Raw genomic sequence first — 14,115 nt, 5'->3', positions numbered from 1 at the left:
GAAATGCTAAAGGGGTTAGGGCTCTTCAACTTGGAAAAGAGATGGCTGAGGAGGAATATGATTGAGGCCTACAAAATCCCGAGTGGTATAGAATGGGTAAAAATGAATTGATTTTTCATTTTTTTTCAAAAAGTACAAAGACCAGGGGACACTCAATGAAATTACATTGAAATACTTTTAAAACAAATAGGAGGAAATATTTTTTTCACTCGAAGAATAGTTAAGCTTTTAACATGTTGCCGGAGAATGTGGTAATGGCAGTTAGCATATCTGGGTTTAAAAAACGTTTTGACAATTTCCAGGAGGAAAAGTCAGTAATCTACTATTGAGATGGACATGGGAGAAGTCACTGCTTGACCCAGGATTAGTAGTATGGAATGTTGCCACTATTTGGGTTTCTGCCAAGTACTTGTGACCTGGATTGGCCACTGCTAGAAGCAGGATATTGGACTTCATGGACCATTGGTCTGACCCAGTATAGCTATTCTTATGTTCTTAAGATAAACAGGATGGAGTTTGGCCAGAGGACAGCTACTAAAATGGTCAGTGGTCTTCATTATAAACTCAATACGTATACTTTGGAAGAAAGGAGGGAAAGGGGAGATACAGAAACATTTAAATACCTCCATGGCATATATGCATAGGCGGTAAGTCTCTTTCAATTGAAAGGAAGCTATGGAACAAGGGGGCATATGATAAAGGTCAAAGGGGATAGATGGACAAAGACTGTATGTCAATTTAAGAAAGTGTGGGACAGGCACATAGTTTTGAGCATCAGTCCCCTTAAGAGATCCTAACATCAGTTAGCGCTGGATTTGCACGCACGTTATACAGCACTGAATGTGCCGATGGCTTGAGTGCTGGTGCTAATGTGTGCACCCCAGAGCTGAAAATTGCATTCTAATGTATTTAAATGGATGCTAATGAAGTCAGTAGCTATTCCCTCTCAATGCTCAGAAGGAAACAATGGCCTATAACACTGAAAACTTACTGCCAGCTCAGAGGTTGCATAGAAGGTTTTAAGGACAGGATTTCTCGGCAAAATCTCACATTGAGCTGCTGGTTTTCTCTTATTTCACAAGCCGAAGGAAACCCGTGGAAGTCTGAAGTGCAGATTGTGAGAAACAAAGTATGCATGCCCAATCAAAACTGAAAGTGAAAGCACACAACAGTGCCTGGTTTTCTGTGCTTAAATATGAGCCTTTCAAAAATTTGAAGTGCAAACAAGTTTTGAAAAGCTCATATTAAAAGCACTGACGAACAGCACTGATGAGTGCTTGCTCTTCCGTGTATTATCTGGGCATGAGCAGAAGAGCCATGCTTACTTCTATAGCTTTCTGCGCATATGATAGACATATTCCTCTAAAGGGAAAGGAAAGGGGACGATATAACCCCTTTCTGTGGTTTACGTATTGGATCAGAACAATTTGAGGGTTGAGTGACTTGCCCAGAGTCACAAGGAGCTGCAGTGGGAATTGAACCCAGTTCCCCTGGTCTCAGACTACTGCATTAACCATTAGGCTATTACCGGTCAATATCGTTTGCACATGTTTTCCTTCAAGTATCACATAGTTATTTTTTTGCACTGTTCTTGCATTGTGGGCTTTAGTGCCTAGCTTTGAGTAGCAGCCCCAAGGAAGGGATAGTAGACAGTATGGTTGGGCAGACTTGGCCATAGATAAAGCCCATTTCTTTACATCTACCTCACCAATACTTCCATTTTCTGAAAGCCATCCTTTTGACTTTCAATATCTTTTCCACCTCAACATTAAACCATTCTGTTCATTAGTTGGCCTTCTTTCACCCTTTTTTTTTTTTTATATAGACTATATTTTTTTTCTGGGCTTTGTACTGAAAATAAATTATATAAAAAACAGCAACATAACCAGGGCTTTTTTTGAGGGGGTACTGAGTACCGGAACCTTTTCCATTGTCTGCTAAAATTGACCCATGGAACCCAAGTTTTAATGATAGAGCTCAGGTTCTAAACACCAATTCTGCCTTGTCATAGATTCTGTGACTGGTTGCAGGGGGTCTGGCTATTATGGGGTGGGTCCCTCAGTGATTACCCCACTCCTGAAGGGTGGCATAGCATTTGAGTACCGACACCTTTTTTGCTAGAAAAAAATGCACTGAATATAACTAAACTCTTAACATGCACTTGCTGCTTGAAAGTTTCAGAAAAAGATGTAAAGGGCTATAATGCTTGTCTAACTTACCTAGTTTCATTCCTGGAATATAGCCAGTTGAAATTCACTTCAATGTTGTTTAAATAAGTATCCCATATAGACTGGTAACAAGTTATGATTAGGCTTCAAATGCATAAACACTAAAGTAGTTATGAGCAATATCGCTGACAGACACATGAATTAATCTCTTAAGAAGCTGGCGAAGGTGAAAGGTAATAAAATTCATGAAAGAACAAGCCCCCTCCTTACTCATCTTCAAATCATTGCTCAAAGCCCACCTCTTCAATATTGCTTTCGGCACCTAACCTTTATAACTTTGTACCTTTCATGTAATCGTGAATGCCCCAAATAGACTACCCCTACACTTGTTCATTAGATTGTGTTCAGAATTAAGGGGTCCCGAGCCCCCCCAAGAAGGCTTAAATGACCTTAATCTGACTCCATCTCTGAATAGCCCTAGAACTGGGGCAATCAGGGGGTTGTGAAGTTCTAAGAGGAGTTGCCACTGAGAGAGACGTTAGACCTAAGAGACCCGCATTAGTCCGCCTCTCAGCACTGGCAAGAAACAGATACCAGCCTTATGACAAACTGGATTTAGGTTACAAGTTATATAATGCAGCGAGTGATAGCCTGATACAGCAGAAGCATTTATACTTACAGCCTTTCATCATTAAGTTAAGCCCACAAATCATCATTTGGAATAAGGATTTTATTTGCACATCAGACTTTAATCAGGTACATTCAGCAGACAGATTCTGGGTACATCCGGACAGAGCCCTGCCGTCTGACAGAAGCGTTGGGGAAAATTCCAAAGCTATGGCAATTTGTCCCCTCTTTTATACACAAACCTCTCCATAGAAGTCTATGGTGAGATACCTAGCTCTCAATTTCTGAGATGATACTTTCCCACACAGTCTTATCAGCATGTTTTGGGAAGCGTTGAGATAACAGTTCCACATCTGTCTGTGTCGCAATACTTTTCACACCATCTTGAGAACTCTGTATAACCTCTGTAGCCTTCTATACAAAACTAATAAACTCCATTTTGTTCATCTGATTTAAAGTGACAGTTGTACCAGTTTGTGTCAGGACTCATTGTTCAGACCTGCTTTTTGCAGATTCTCAAATATTAAATCACTTTCTTGTTGTTTGGCCTAGTCAGTACTTTTTCAGTTGTTTTAGCTATTTAAGGTATGTAAATTGACCCACCACTATTCCAGTGGATGGATCCCAAGCGGGGACACATATTAACTTACAGGAAAAGCAAGTCCTTGCGCAGCCAGTCATAGATTTTTAAACCTAGCTGGTATTTTTACAGCCTGAGTCCTAAAATCTGGCCTTCCACCCTTCCGGTGGATCCAGTGAGGGTCTCTTGCTGTAGTATAATTATACATTCCCCACTTGTCACCCCCTCTGGAGAGGGGTGACACAAAACTCGTCAAGCGTGTCATCATCTATTCCAGAAGGTGGCAAGCTATTAAACGAGAGGGGGAGTTTTGCTCTTATGGGTTGCTAGCAGATATTATGCCAGACAGAAAACTTCATTGTTAGGTGGTATATTTCTGGGCATATGGAATTCCCTTTATATTACCCAACCCCTTGGACCTTAATCTTGATGTTACCTCTCTTGAGGTGTACTCAAACCTGTAGTGAGAGAGGTTTTATGAATGGGACAAAACCATGAGTTCATCTATACGGGTAATAGCAATTTCAGGTGGATCATACTAATAAATACTTTCAGGTCTTGTTATGACTTAGTACATGGGGAGATAATCTAATGTATCTATCTCAGTGGTCTTGAGAAGGGACAGTGGTTTCGATTAAACATTGTTATGGGCTCAACAAATATGTGGTTAGTATTCAGATTGCAGGCTGGTTAAGGTTTGTAGGTATTCAGAATCCTTAAATAGGTCGGGATTCCTGGACCTTACTAGTACTCATCATTGGCATCCAATCATGAGCACTAATAAGTGGATAGTAAGCATGAGGTTGCCTCATACAGCAAAAATGGTCAATCCTAGGAAAATTTATATTAACCAAGGTCATGCATGGATCTTGACATATGCATAATGACCTGGAAGTATGGGAAGCATTGTATATATCCGTTACCCCACTTGGAGCTTAGTCAAACCTACACCAAAGTTAAACAATTGCATAACTGGTTGATACTAACAGGGTTTACACATACATTATGATATCATAGCCAGTATTAGGGTTTGATGTTACCCTTGTATCTGAGCAATATCGACTTCAATTTAAATTAGAAAAACAGAAATAACTGGGAAACTCTTAGAAAAACAATTAGAACAATAAAGGAAATAATAGGAAAATAAAAATAAAACCTTTTCAATATCTAGACAGGATTGTTGCTAAACTGAAAATAAAACATAATATGAATCTATAATGTCCATAAACAGCAACAGTAGTTCTCAAATTAAGTAGTATAATTATACAATTGTAAGCTCTTTGAGCAGGGATTGTCCTTCTGTGTTAAAATTGTACAGCGCTGCGTAACCCTGGCAGCGCTTTAGAAATGTTAAGTAGTAGTAGTAACATTTCTAAATAAAGTGACGGGAAAACTAGGTCTATGAAGTGCACAAGAACATAAACTGGACCGGCTAAGTGGGTTTTAAAAGTTCACATCTTACCTTGCACTTTGGTTCGAAATTAGAAATAATAAAAAGGTACAATACTGCAAATTTCTGGTCTCCTCCTCCTATTACTATTTTGTCATTTCTACCACAGCCCTTATTTTCTATACTAGTAAAATTTCAATTCACAGCCCCACGAAACATCTGAAGTGAGAACAAACCATTATCTTCTGTCAAGTTTTGTTCAGTGGCAAAGCTGGATGAAACAATCATCAGTTCCAGTACAAGACTCGTCCCGACATACCTTCTCCTCCTCCTCCTCTATCCGTACAATCCAGCAGCAAACGTGAAAAAGTAGAGACCCATTTAGCAGTACCGGAAGTTGAGACAGTGAATATTATTCGAAGACAATTGTTTTCTAAAACCAAAACTTGGCCAGGAAAAGGCCCTTTAGTATCATCCAAACATACACACAGCACATTTCATATCGAAAACCTCTTACTCTAAAAGCCTGATCCAACCTTTACCCCACCCGCTCGCGCACCGTCTCTTCATCCCCTCCTTCAGCTCAGCAGTCTACGGCATCTGCAAGGGTAACGCCGATTGGCTGCGAACCAGCACCCTCTTGTCTGAGAGCCAGCGATTGGGCGTCAGCGCGGTGTGTGTATGTGTAGGTTTCCCCCTCCCCCACTGAATGTGTCTCTGGTAGTGTCAATGGCTCCTCCTGCCACCACGGAGCGACGGGGTTCGAAGCGGCTGTTGGGGTTGCTTTAAGAGCCGGCCTGACAAAGGAGGAAGGAAGAGAGAGAGAGAAGGAAACAAAACAACAGAGAAAGAAAGGAGAGGGGGGAGGAGAAAAAAAATAAAAGAGCAAACGAGAAAGTGTGTGTGAGGGAAAGCCCGGAGTGTTCTTAGCCCTTGAACCCGGGGGCCCGCGAGGCGGCTGCCGCCGCTGCCCTATGAGAGCGTGAGAGAGGGCCGGAGGCACGCCGCCGCCGTCACCCCCCGCGCGCGTGCACAGTGTGTCGGGCAAACGAGGAATCAATCGGCGGCCCCACCACCAACCACAGTCCAGTCGGCAAATGAACTCCGTCAGAGCAACGAACAGGAGACCCAGGCGAGTGTCCAGGCCGCGCCCGGTGCAGCCGGAGAGAAACAACGGGGAACGGGGTAAGGAAGCGCCAGAAGCCAAGGAGGGAAGGAAGGGAGGGAGGCGGGCAGGAAAAAGCCCAGGCTAGGGTCAGGCCGCGCTTTGTTCGACTTGGCCGGGCTGTCTGCTTGAGGAAGCCCCTCGGGGCCTAGGAACTTAAGGAGGAGGAGGTGGAGGAGAAAGGGTGCTGGTGGTGGAGGAGTAGTGGGGGAGCTGGGAGGAAAAACTTGTGTGTTCGTGCGCTCTGAGCGGCGGCGGCTCCTCTTTGGCCAATGTTTGCTGCGCAGTTTGGCTTTTTAGTAGCACTTGGTTACGGGTCCCGGTAGGGCAGACAGTACACACCGAAGGGGGAGATGAGAGGACGAATCCTGGTCCAGCAAAGCAAAAAAAAAAAAAAGAAAAATGGAGCTCTTCGGGGCCTTTTTTTAAAACAAGGGCTGAACCTCTCTCCCCCCCCCTATCGCTTCTCGGTGTTGCTGTTGTTATACGATGACTTATTAGGTCAGGAGGATTCATTTTCTCTCTCTTTTTTTTATTTTTTTTCGTTGGTGGGGCCTTGCCGTGTGTCATTTTCACCAACTGGGCTGTAGCTCAATCAAGAACCATTGTTTAAAAAGGGCTGGGAATTATGGGCTGCATTTACAATGTAATGGAGTTTTAAATTGAAATTAGAAAAGAAGACGTTCTCACCCCCCCCCCCCTTTCCCCCTTCCCCTCCACCACAACCATCACCATCATCGTATCTGCCGGTCACGGAACTGGGCAGAGAGAGTGTCTCATTGGTGGTGACTCGCATCATTTTTGCGATTTGCGTGTAATTTGGTGATGGGTGGGGAAACTGCAAGAGGCGTTTTGCATGTTTTGTCTTTGCTTTGTTATTTTTATGTATTCCTGTCACTTCAGCATGGCATGGACCTGCTCTCTATATTGCAGTTTTCCAAATGGCCAGAATTGCTAAACACAGATTTATCTATTACTCTTGTGATTATTTGCCCTTTTTGTTTCTGCAGAAAATCTCAAACAGTGAATCTATGAAATTAATTGAAATTTTAGTCAGTTTTTTTTCTAGTCAAAATTTTCATATTAATAAGTAAAAAAAAAAACGTTCCATGATCAGACACTACTATTTTGCCTGTAACCAAAGGCTCAGACATCAGCTAATTCCTAGAAAATTATCAATATTGCATTGTGGTACAGTAGAAGTAGTCTAGTGATAGAGCAGTGAGGTCACAGCAATTTCAAATGATTCCAGTTCTACTGACTCTGCTCCTGCTGACTGGGTAAGACACTTCACCCTTGGTTGCCTCAGGTACAAACCTAGGATCATATTTATTAATAGGTGCTACCATATTAGCACACATTATTTTATTTCACGTTCCATATTATGCAGTGGGATTTCTTTGTTAATAATGCAGTGTTCTCTCTAGAAATGTTAGCTAGCTGGATGGCATGGAGGATGAGTAGCCTAGTAGAAGCAGGGAGTATTGCACAGTATCATTAAACTTTCTGTTCAGTTAATTGAGTAGTCAGTCAAATTAGTAGTTCAGTACACCCATTCAAAAGGTCCTGAAGAGAAAACTGTAATAATGCATGTTGACCGCCTAAGTCAGTGTTTCCCAAGTTGGTTCTGGAGTATCGCTTTGTGAGTCATGTTTTCAGGATATCCACAATGAATGCACATGAGAGATTTGCCTACCAAGGAGGCAGTGTATGTAAATGGTGTTATGAATATTCATTGTGGGTATCTGGAAAATCTGACTGGCTAGGCTTCTCTTCTCCCAGGACAGGTTTGAGAATCACTGCTCCAAGGATTAGCAATATTAAAGAGGACTTAGGCTAGTGCAAAGTTGTTCAGCCTTGGTCCTCGAGAGCTGCAATCCACTCGAGTTTTCAGGATTTCCCCAGTGAATAAGCATGAGATTTATTTGCATACACTGCCTCCATTGTGTGCAAATAGATTTCATGCATATTCATTGAGGAAATCCTGAAAACCTGACCTGTCAAGAGCTGAGGTTGTACACCCCCAGGTTAGTGTTTCCCAAGTTGGTTCTGTTGTATCCCCTTGCATATTCATTGTGGTTATCCTGAAAACCTGACTGGCTGGGGTTTCCCTAGTACAGGAATCTCATAACCTTTGTTACTAACCATTTTTCCTATAGACACAAAAATGGGGAAAAAAACCTTCATTAAATAGGTTCCTATGATTTTAAACCTTCTGGAGATAGGAACATCCTTACTTTACCTGGATGTAACTGGCCTTAAACTACTACTGGAAAGCATGAGCTAAATAAAATAAACTGTAACTCATTCTGAGCAACTAAATTTAAATACAATAAAACTAAGATTCTTGTAAAGTGATTTACTGACGGTCTCGGTGGAGGATTCGAACCCTGACTTTTTTTGTTTTCGGCCCACTGCTGTGACTACTACTAGCCTATTCTAAATTTTGTGCTATTTAGATTTTTTTTTTCATGTCATATGGCTGACAAGTTTCAAATCCAATCTTGTCGAGCAGATTAAATTTGGGGGTTAAATTTATGTTCAGTTTTGCTGCTGGTTATAAACCATTTTTAGCTACTTATCATCTGATCTCTCAAATTTTCAACTGTTGTGTTCACCTGGGATTTCTTTTAAATACAAGTATATACATTAGCATTTGTGTAAACATAATAACATAGTAAATGACAGCAGATAAAGACCTGTACGGCCCATCCAGTCTGCCCAACAAGATAAACTCATTTTACATGGTATGTGATTTTTTATATGTATACCCGAGTTTGATTTGTCCTTGCCAGTCTCAGGGCACAGACCGTACTAAGTTCTGAAGCTAACATCGAAGCCTTTTAAAATTTACACTCCAGCCCATCTCTGTCTATTCAGTCATGATCAGGGCGTAGACCGTAGAAGTCTGCCCAGCTCCCATTTTGTTTCCCAATTACCGCGGTAAACACATTTCATATTTACCTTACAGCGTCTTTACTGGTGAGAATAAAATTTACATGTTTAATTACGTGGAGGGGCATAATCGAACAGGGCCCCAAGTTTTTCTGAGGTCGTCCTCGCAGGATGTCCCCGCAAAGGGGCGGGGAAACCCATATTATCGAAACAAGATGGGCGGCCATTTTTCATTTCGATAATACAGTCAGGGACGCCCAAATCTCCACATTTAGGTTGATCTTAAAGAGATGGCCGTCCCCAATTTTTGGTGATAATGGAACCCGAGTCCGCTCATCTCAGAAATGACCAAATCCAAGCCCTTTGGTCGTGAGAGGAGCCAGAATTCGTAGTGTACTGGTCCCCCTCACATGCCAGGACACCAGCTGGGCACCCTAGGGGGCACTGCAGTGGACTTCATAAAAAGCTCCCATGTACATAGCTCCCTTACCTTGTGTGCTGAACCCCCCAAACCCCACTCCCCACAACTGTACACCACTACCATAGCCCTTAGGGATGAAGGGGGGCACCTAGATGTGGGTACAGTGGGTTTGTGCTGGGTTTTGGAGGGCTCACATTTACCACCACAAGTTTAACGGGGGGGGGGGGCCTGGGTCCGCCTGCCTGAAGTGCACTGCAGTACCCACTAAAACTGCTCCAGGGACCTGCATACTGCTGTCATGGGAGCTGGGTATGATATTTTAGGCTGGCATAGAGGCTGGAAAAAATATTTTAACATTTTTTTTAGGGTGGGAGGGGGTTAGTGACCACTGGGGGGGGGTAGGGGGAGGTCATCCCTGATTCCCTCCGGTGGTCATCTGGTCATTTAAGGCACATTTTTGTGGCTTGTTCATAAAAAAAAAAAAAAGGACCAAGTAAAGTTGGCCAAGTGTTTGTCAGGGACACCCTTCTTTTTTCCATTATCGGCCAAGGACGCCCATGTGTTAGGCACGCCCCAGTCATGCTTTCGCTATGCTTCTGACATGCCCTTGGGACCTTTGGTCGTCCCTGTGACAGAAAGCATTTGAGGGCGCCCAAAATCGGCTTTCAATTATGCCGATTTGGGCGACCCTGGGAGAAGGACGCCCATCTTCCGATTTGTGTTGAAAGATGGGCGCCCTTCTCTTTTGAAAATGAGCCCAATAGTCTGTCCTCATTGTACATATAATGTACCGTTTAGAATGTTTTCCTGTGATTTTTTTTTTTTTTTTTTTTGATTGCCAGTCTCTATAAGTCAAATGCTGCAGCAACGTACATGGCCTGGTTATTTTCCCTTGGAGGCTGTGAGTGTTAATTCAGTGGGTTGTTCAGTACTAGGAAATCTGCAAAGTTTGAATGGTAAATCAGCAAAGCCTCTTGCTTGGTACCACAAAGCATATATGAATGATAGTATTGACCTTTTCCTCTCTTGGAGAGTTTCATTTTAAAAACCATGTTTAACAGTTGATCACAAAAAGCTTGATGCTGCTAATAAAACTTTTATTTATTTATTTATTGCATTTGTATCCCACATTTTCCCACCTCTTTGCAGGCTCAATGTGGCTTACATTACATCATGAATAGTGGAAATACATAAGAAAATAGACAATTAGTATTGCATAAGGATCTTGGGTTACATGATAATGATAAAGCATGACAGTGGAAAACAAGCAGTTATCGTAAGACAATTCTGGATTTTCTTGTCATCAAGGAGATGAAGCCATTACTTATGGGTTGTGTCCATCAACCAGCAGGGGGGAGATAGAGAGCACTCAACTTTTCACAGTGCCTCATGGCCAGCTAAGCTAGCTCCACTGCCTCTTCAGTATTCTCTATCTCCCCAAGCAGTGTTTCTTCCCGAGCAAAGGCAGTGCAAGCTTCAGAATCAGGTCCGTCTGCTCCTGAGGATGCCCCGCCCGCGAGCTTGGGACATTGTCCAGCTGTTGGGATCGATGACGGCCACCTTGGAAGTGGTGCCATGGGCGAGAGCGCACCTGAGACCTCTACAGTATTCTCAAGTTCAATGATGGTCTCCAGTATCTCAGGATTATCAGTGCAGATTTCTTGGCTCCCTGCGGCCCGCCTCAGTATGGAGTGGTGGCTCTCGGACAGCATGTTGCGGCAAGGAATGCCGCTGGCGCTCCCTGATTGGTGCCTAGTGGTGACAAGTGCCAGCCTGAAGGGCTGGGGCGCACATTGCCAGGGGAAGCATGCCCAGGGTCTGTGGACGCCCGACGAGTCGGAGTGGTCTATCAACCTCCTGGAGTTGAAAGCGGTGTTTCTGGCTCTTCTGGCCTTTCAAGTGACCCTGGAAGGATTGGCTGTCCGAGTGATGTCGGACAACAGGACAGCAGTGGCCTACATAAATCAACAAGGCGGCACTCAGTGCAGAGCTCTAGCCGCGCAGGCCGAATAAATTTGCCACTGGGCCGAGCTGCATCTACAGTCCCTGTCAGCAGCTCACATTGCAGGGCAGAGCAACGTGCAAGCCGACTATCTAAGCAGGCATCAGATCGATCCAGCGGAGTGGGAACTGGCAGACGATGTATTCCTGCAGATATGTGCCAAATGGGGCAAGCCAGTGATGGATCTTATGGCGACCAGTTCCAATGCCAAAGTCCCGTGCTTCTTCAGCAGACGGAGGGATCCTCGCTCTGCCGGGTTGGATGCCTTGGCTCAACCCTGGCCCTGGGGCTTGCTGTATGTGTTCCCTCCGTGGCCCTTGATATGGCGAGTGCTCCTGCAGATTCGGCTGCATCCAGGAGAAGTGGTGCTCATCGCCCCGGATTGGCCCAGGAGGCCTTGGTATGCGGACCTCCGACAGATGCTGTTGGAGGCTCCCTTTCCGTTACCTCTGGTTCCGCACCTGTTGTCACAGGGTCCGGTGGCCATGGAGGACGCCTGCCGCTTTGGTCTTATGGCATGGCGATTGAGAGGGCGCAATTGAGAGATAAAGGCTACTCAAATAAGGTAATTTCCACTCTCCTGCAGGCCCGTAAGCGCTCCACTTCCGTGGCTTATGCCAGGATTTGGCGCCAGTTTGAAGTCTGGTGTGTTTCAAGAGCGCTTTCTCCGTTGCGGGCTCCTGTCTCGCCGATTCTGGACTTTTTGCAGGATGGTGTACACAAAGGCTTGGCCTATAATTCCCTGCGGGTGCAAGTGGCAGCATTGGCCTCCCTGCGTGGCAAGATTGAAGGCGTGTCCTTAGCTGCTCATCCAGATGTGGCATGGTTTCTTAGAGGGGTGCTTCGGCTCCGTCCTCCCGTGCGGGCACCTTGTCCAGCTTGGAACCTGGGGTTAGTATTGAAGGCCCTTCAGGGGGCTCCATTTGAACCGCTTCGTCGTGCTTCAGAGAAAGACGTGACACTGAAGGCCGTCTTTTTAGTGGCCATTACCTCGGCGAGACGGGTGGCAGAGCTCCAGGCGCTGTCCTGTAGAGACCCTTTTCTGCAATTCTCAGAGTCCGGGGTCACAGTTCGGACCGTGCCTTCCTTCATGCCTAAGGTGGTTTCAGCGTTTCACATAAACCAGCCTGTTTTTCTTCCCTCCTTTGTTGTGGAGGAGTTTCCAGATTCATTTGGGCAGTTGCACCTTTTGGGTATGCGCAGGACTCTGTTGCAGTATCTGCGAATTAGAAATTCTTTCAGGACCTCTGATCATCTTTTTGTGCTGTTTGCAGGTCCTCGCAGAGGGTCTTCAGCGTCTAAATCCACTATTGCCCGTTGGCTCAAAGAAGCTTTCAGCATATCTGCTGTCTGGCCGGGCTCCGCCTGAAGCCTATAAAGCACATTCCACAAGAGCGATTTCCTCTTCCTGGGTGGAAACTGGAACACTATCTCTTCATGAGATTTGCAGTGCTGCAACATGGGCTTCTAAGCTCTCTTTCGCCCGACATTACAGGCTGGATGTGGGTACCAGGAGGGATGCGCGTTTTGGAGCACAGGTGCTAGCGCGTGGTGTGGCTTGTTCCCACCCTATTTAGGGATTGCTTTGTTACATCCCATACGTAATGGCTTCATCTGCTTGATGACAAGGAAGGGAAAATTAAGTTCTTACCATGAAAATTTTCTTTCCTTTAGTCATAGCAGATGAAGGCATGAGCCCTCCCTGTATGATTGTCTGTATTGCCGTGATTCTGATTTTAGGTGCTGTTCTTGTTTCCTGAAGTTATATTCCTTCCTTGGGGAGTCGGAAAACAGTCTTCAGGATTCTTGTTACAGTGATGGGAGGATGAGTTCATTCTCTCCAGTTCATGTTTTGGGAGGATGAGTTTATTCCCTCCAGGAGGATGAGTTCATTCCCTCCTTTTGTTGAGTTTATGCCCTTGTTAAGGGGCCATCGTTCGCTGTGAGGAAAGTTCATGTTATTCCCATTGCGGTTTGCCATACTGCTTTGGAAGCTTCAAATACTGAAGAGGAAGTGGAGCTAGCTGGCCACGAGGCACTGTGAAAAGTTGAGTGCTCTCTATCTCCCCCTGCTGGTTGATGGACACAACCCATACGTAATGGCTTCATCTGCTATGACTAAAGGAAAGAAAATTATCATGGTAAGAACCTAATTTTCCCATATGTGTAGGAGTTCACATTTGTTGGTCTTTGTGGTATATCTTGTCAAAGAGATGGGTCTTTAGTAATTTGCAGAAGTTGGTTAGTTTGTAGATCATTTTTAAGTTGTGTGGCAGTGCGTTCCAGAATTGTGTGCTCAAATAGGAAAAGGTTGACGCATGCGTTAGTTTGTATTTTAGACCTTTGCTGTTGGGGAGGTGAAGATTAAGGAATGTGCGGGATGATTTTTTGGCGTTCCTGGGTGGTAGGTCTATCAGGTCTGACATGTAGGCTGGGGCATCTCCGTGAATGATTTTGTGAACTAGGGTACATATTTTGAACGTGATACGTTCTTTAAGTGGTAGCCAGTGTAGCTTTTTTCGTAGGGGTTTAGCACTTTCATATTTTGTTTTACCGAATATAAGTCTAGCTGCTGTGTTCTGGGCCGTCTGAAGTTTCTTGATTATTTGCTCTTTGCAGCCAGCATAGAGTGCGTTGCAATAGTCTAGATGACTGAGTACCATTGATTGTACCAGGTTACGGAAGACGGTCCTTGGGAGGAAAGGTCTTACTCTTTTTAATTTCCACATTGAGTAGAACATCTTCTTGGTTGTGCTTTTCGCGTGATTCTCAAGTGCAAGGTGACGGTCAGTGATAACTCCAAGAATTTTTAGGGTGCCCGAAATTGGAAGTTTCAGTTTTGGTGTGTTGATGGTTGTGAATTTGTT

The 14,115-nt window shown here is 44.4% G+C and overlaps 1 protein-coding gene and 1 long non-coding RNA gene across 3 annotated transcripts in view; one reads left to right on the top strand and one right to left on the bottom strand.

Annotated features, from left to right (window-relative positions):
- LOC115465389 overlaps positions 1-5,369 on the bottom strand; it is a 41,055-nt gene extending 35,686 nt beyond the window's left edge. Inside the window, exon 1 of the long non-coding RNA XR_003941405.1 lies at positions 5,085-5,369. This is a non-coding gene — a long non-coding RNA (uncharacterized LOC115465389). The remainder of the gene's footprint in view (positions 1-5,084) is intronic.
- A 135-nt stretch (positions 5,370-5,504) lies between these two features.
- FBXO11 (F-box protein 11) overlaps positions 5,505-14,115 on the top strand; it is a 263,583-nt gene continuing 254,972 nt past the window's right edge. The window contains exon 1 of one of the 2 annotated variants that reach the window (XM_030195827.1): positions 5,505-5,950. In XM_030195827.1, coding sequence (XP_030051687.1) covers positions 5,863-5,950 — 88 coding nt within the window. In that variant the 5' untranslated portion in view covers positions 5,505-5,862. The remainder of the gene's footprint in view (positions 5,951-14,115) is intronic. The other variant, XM_030195826.1, reaches the window with a different exon arrangement.

This window comes from Microcaecilia unicolor, chromosome 3, assembly GCF_901765095.1.
Source record: "Microcaecilia unicolor chromosome 3, aMicUni1.1, whole genome shotgun sequence".
Classification (NCBI taxonomy): Eukaryota; Metazoa; Chordata; class Amphibia; order Gymnophiona; family Siphonopidae; genus Microcaecilia; species Microcaecilia unicolor.
The sequence above is the reverse complement of the archived record's forward strand: the minus strand, read 5'-3'. Positions and strand labels throughout refer to the sequence as shown.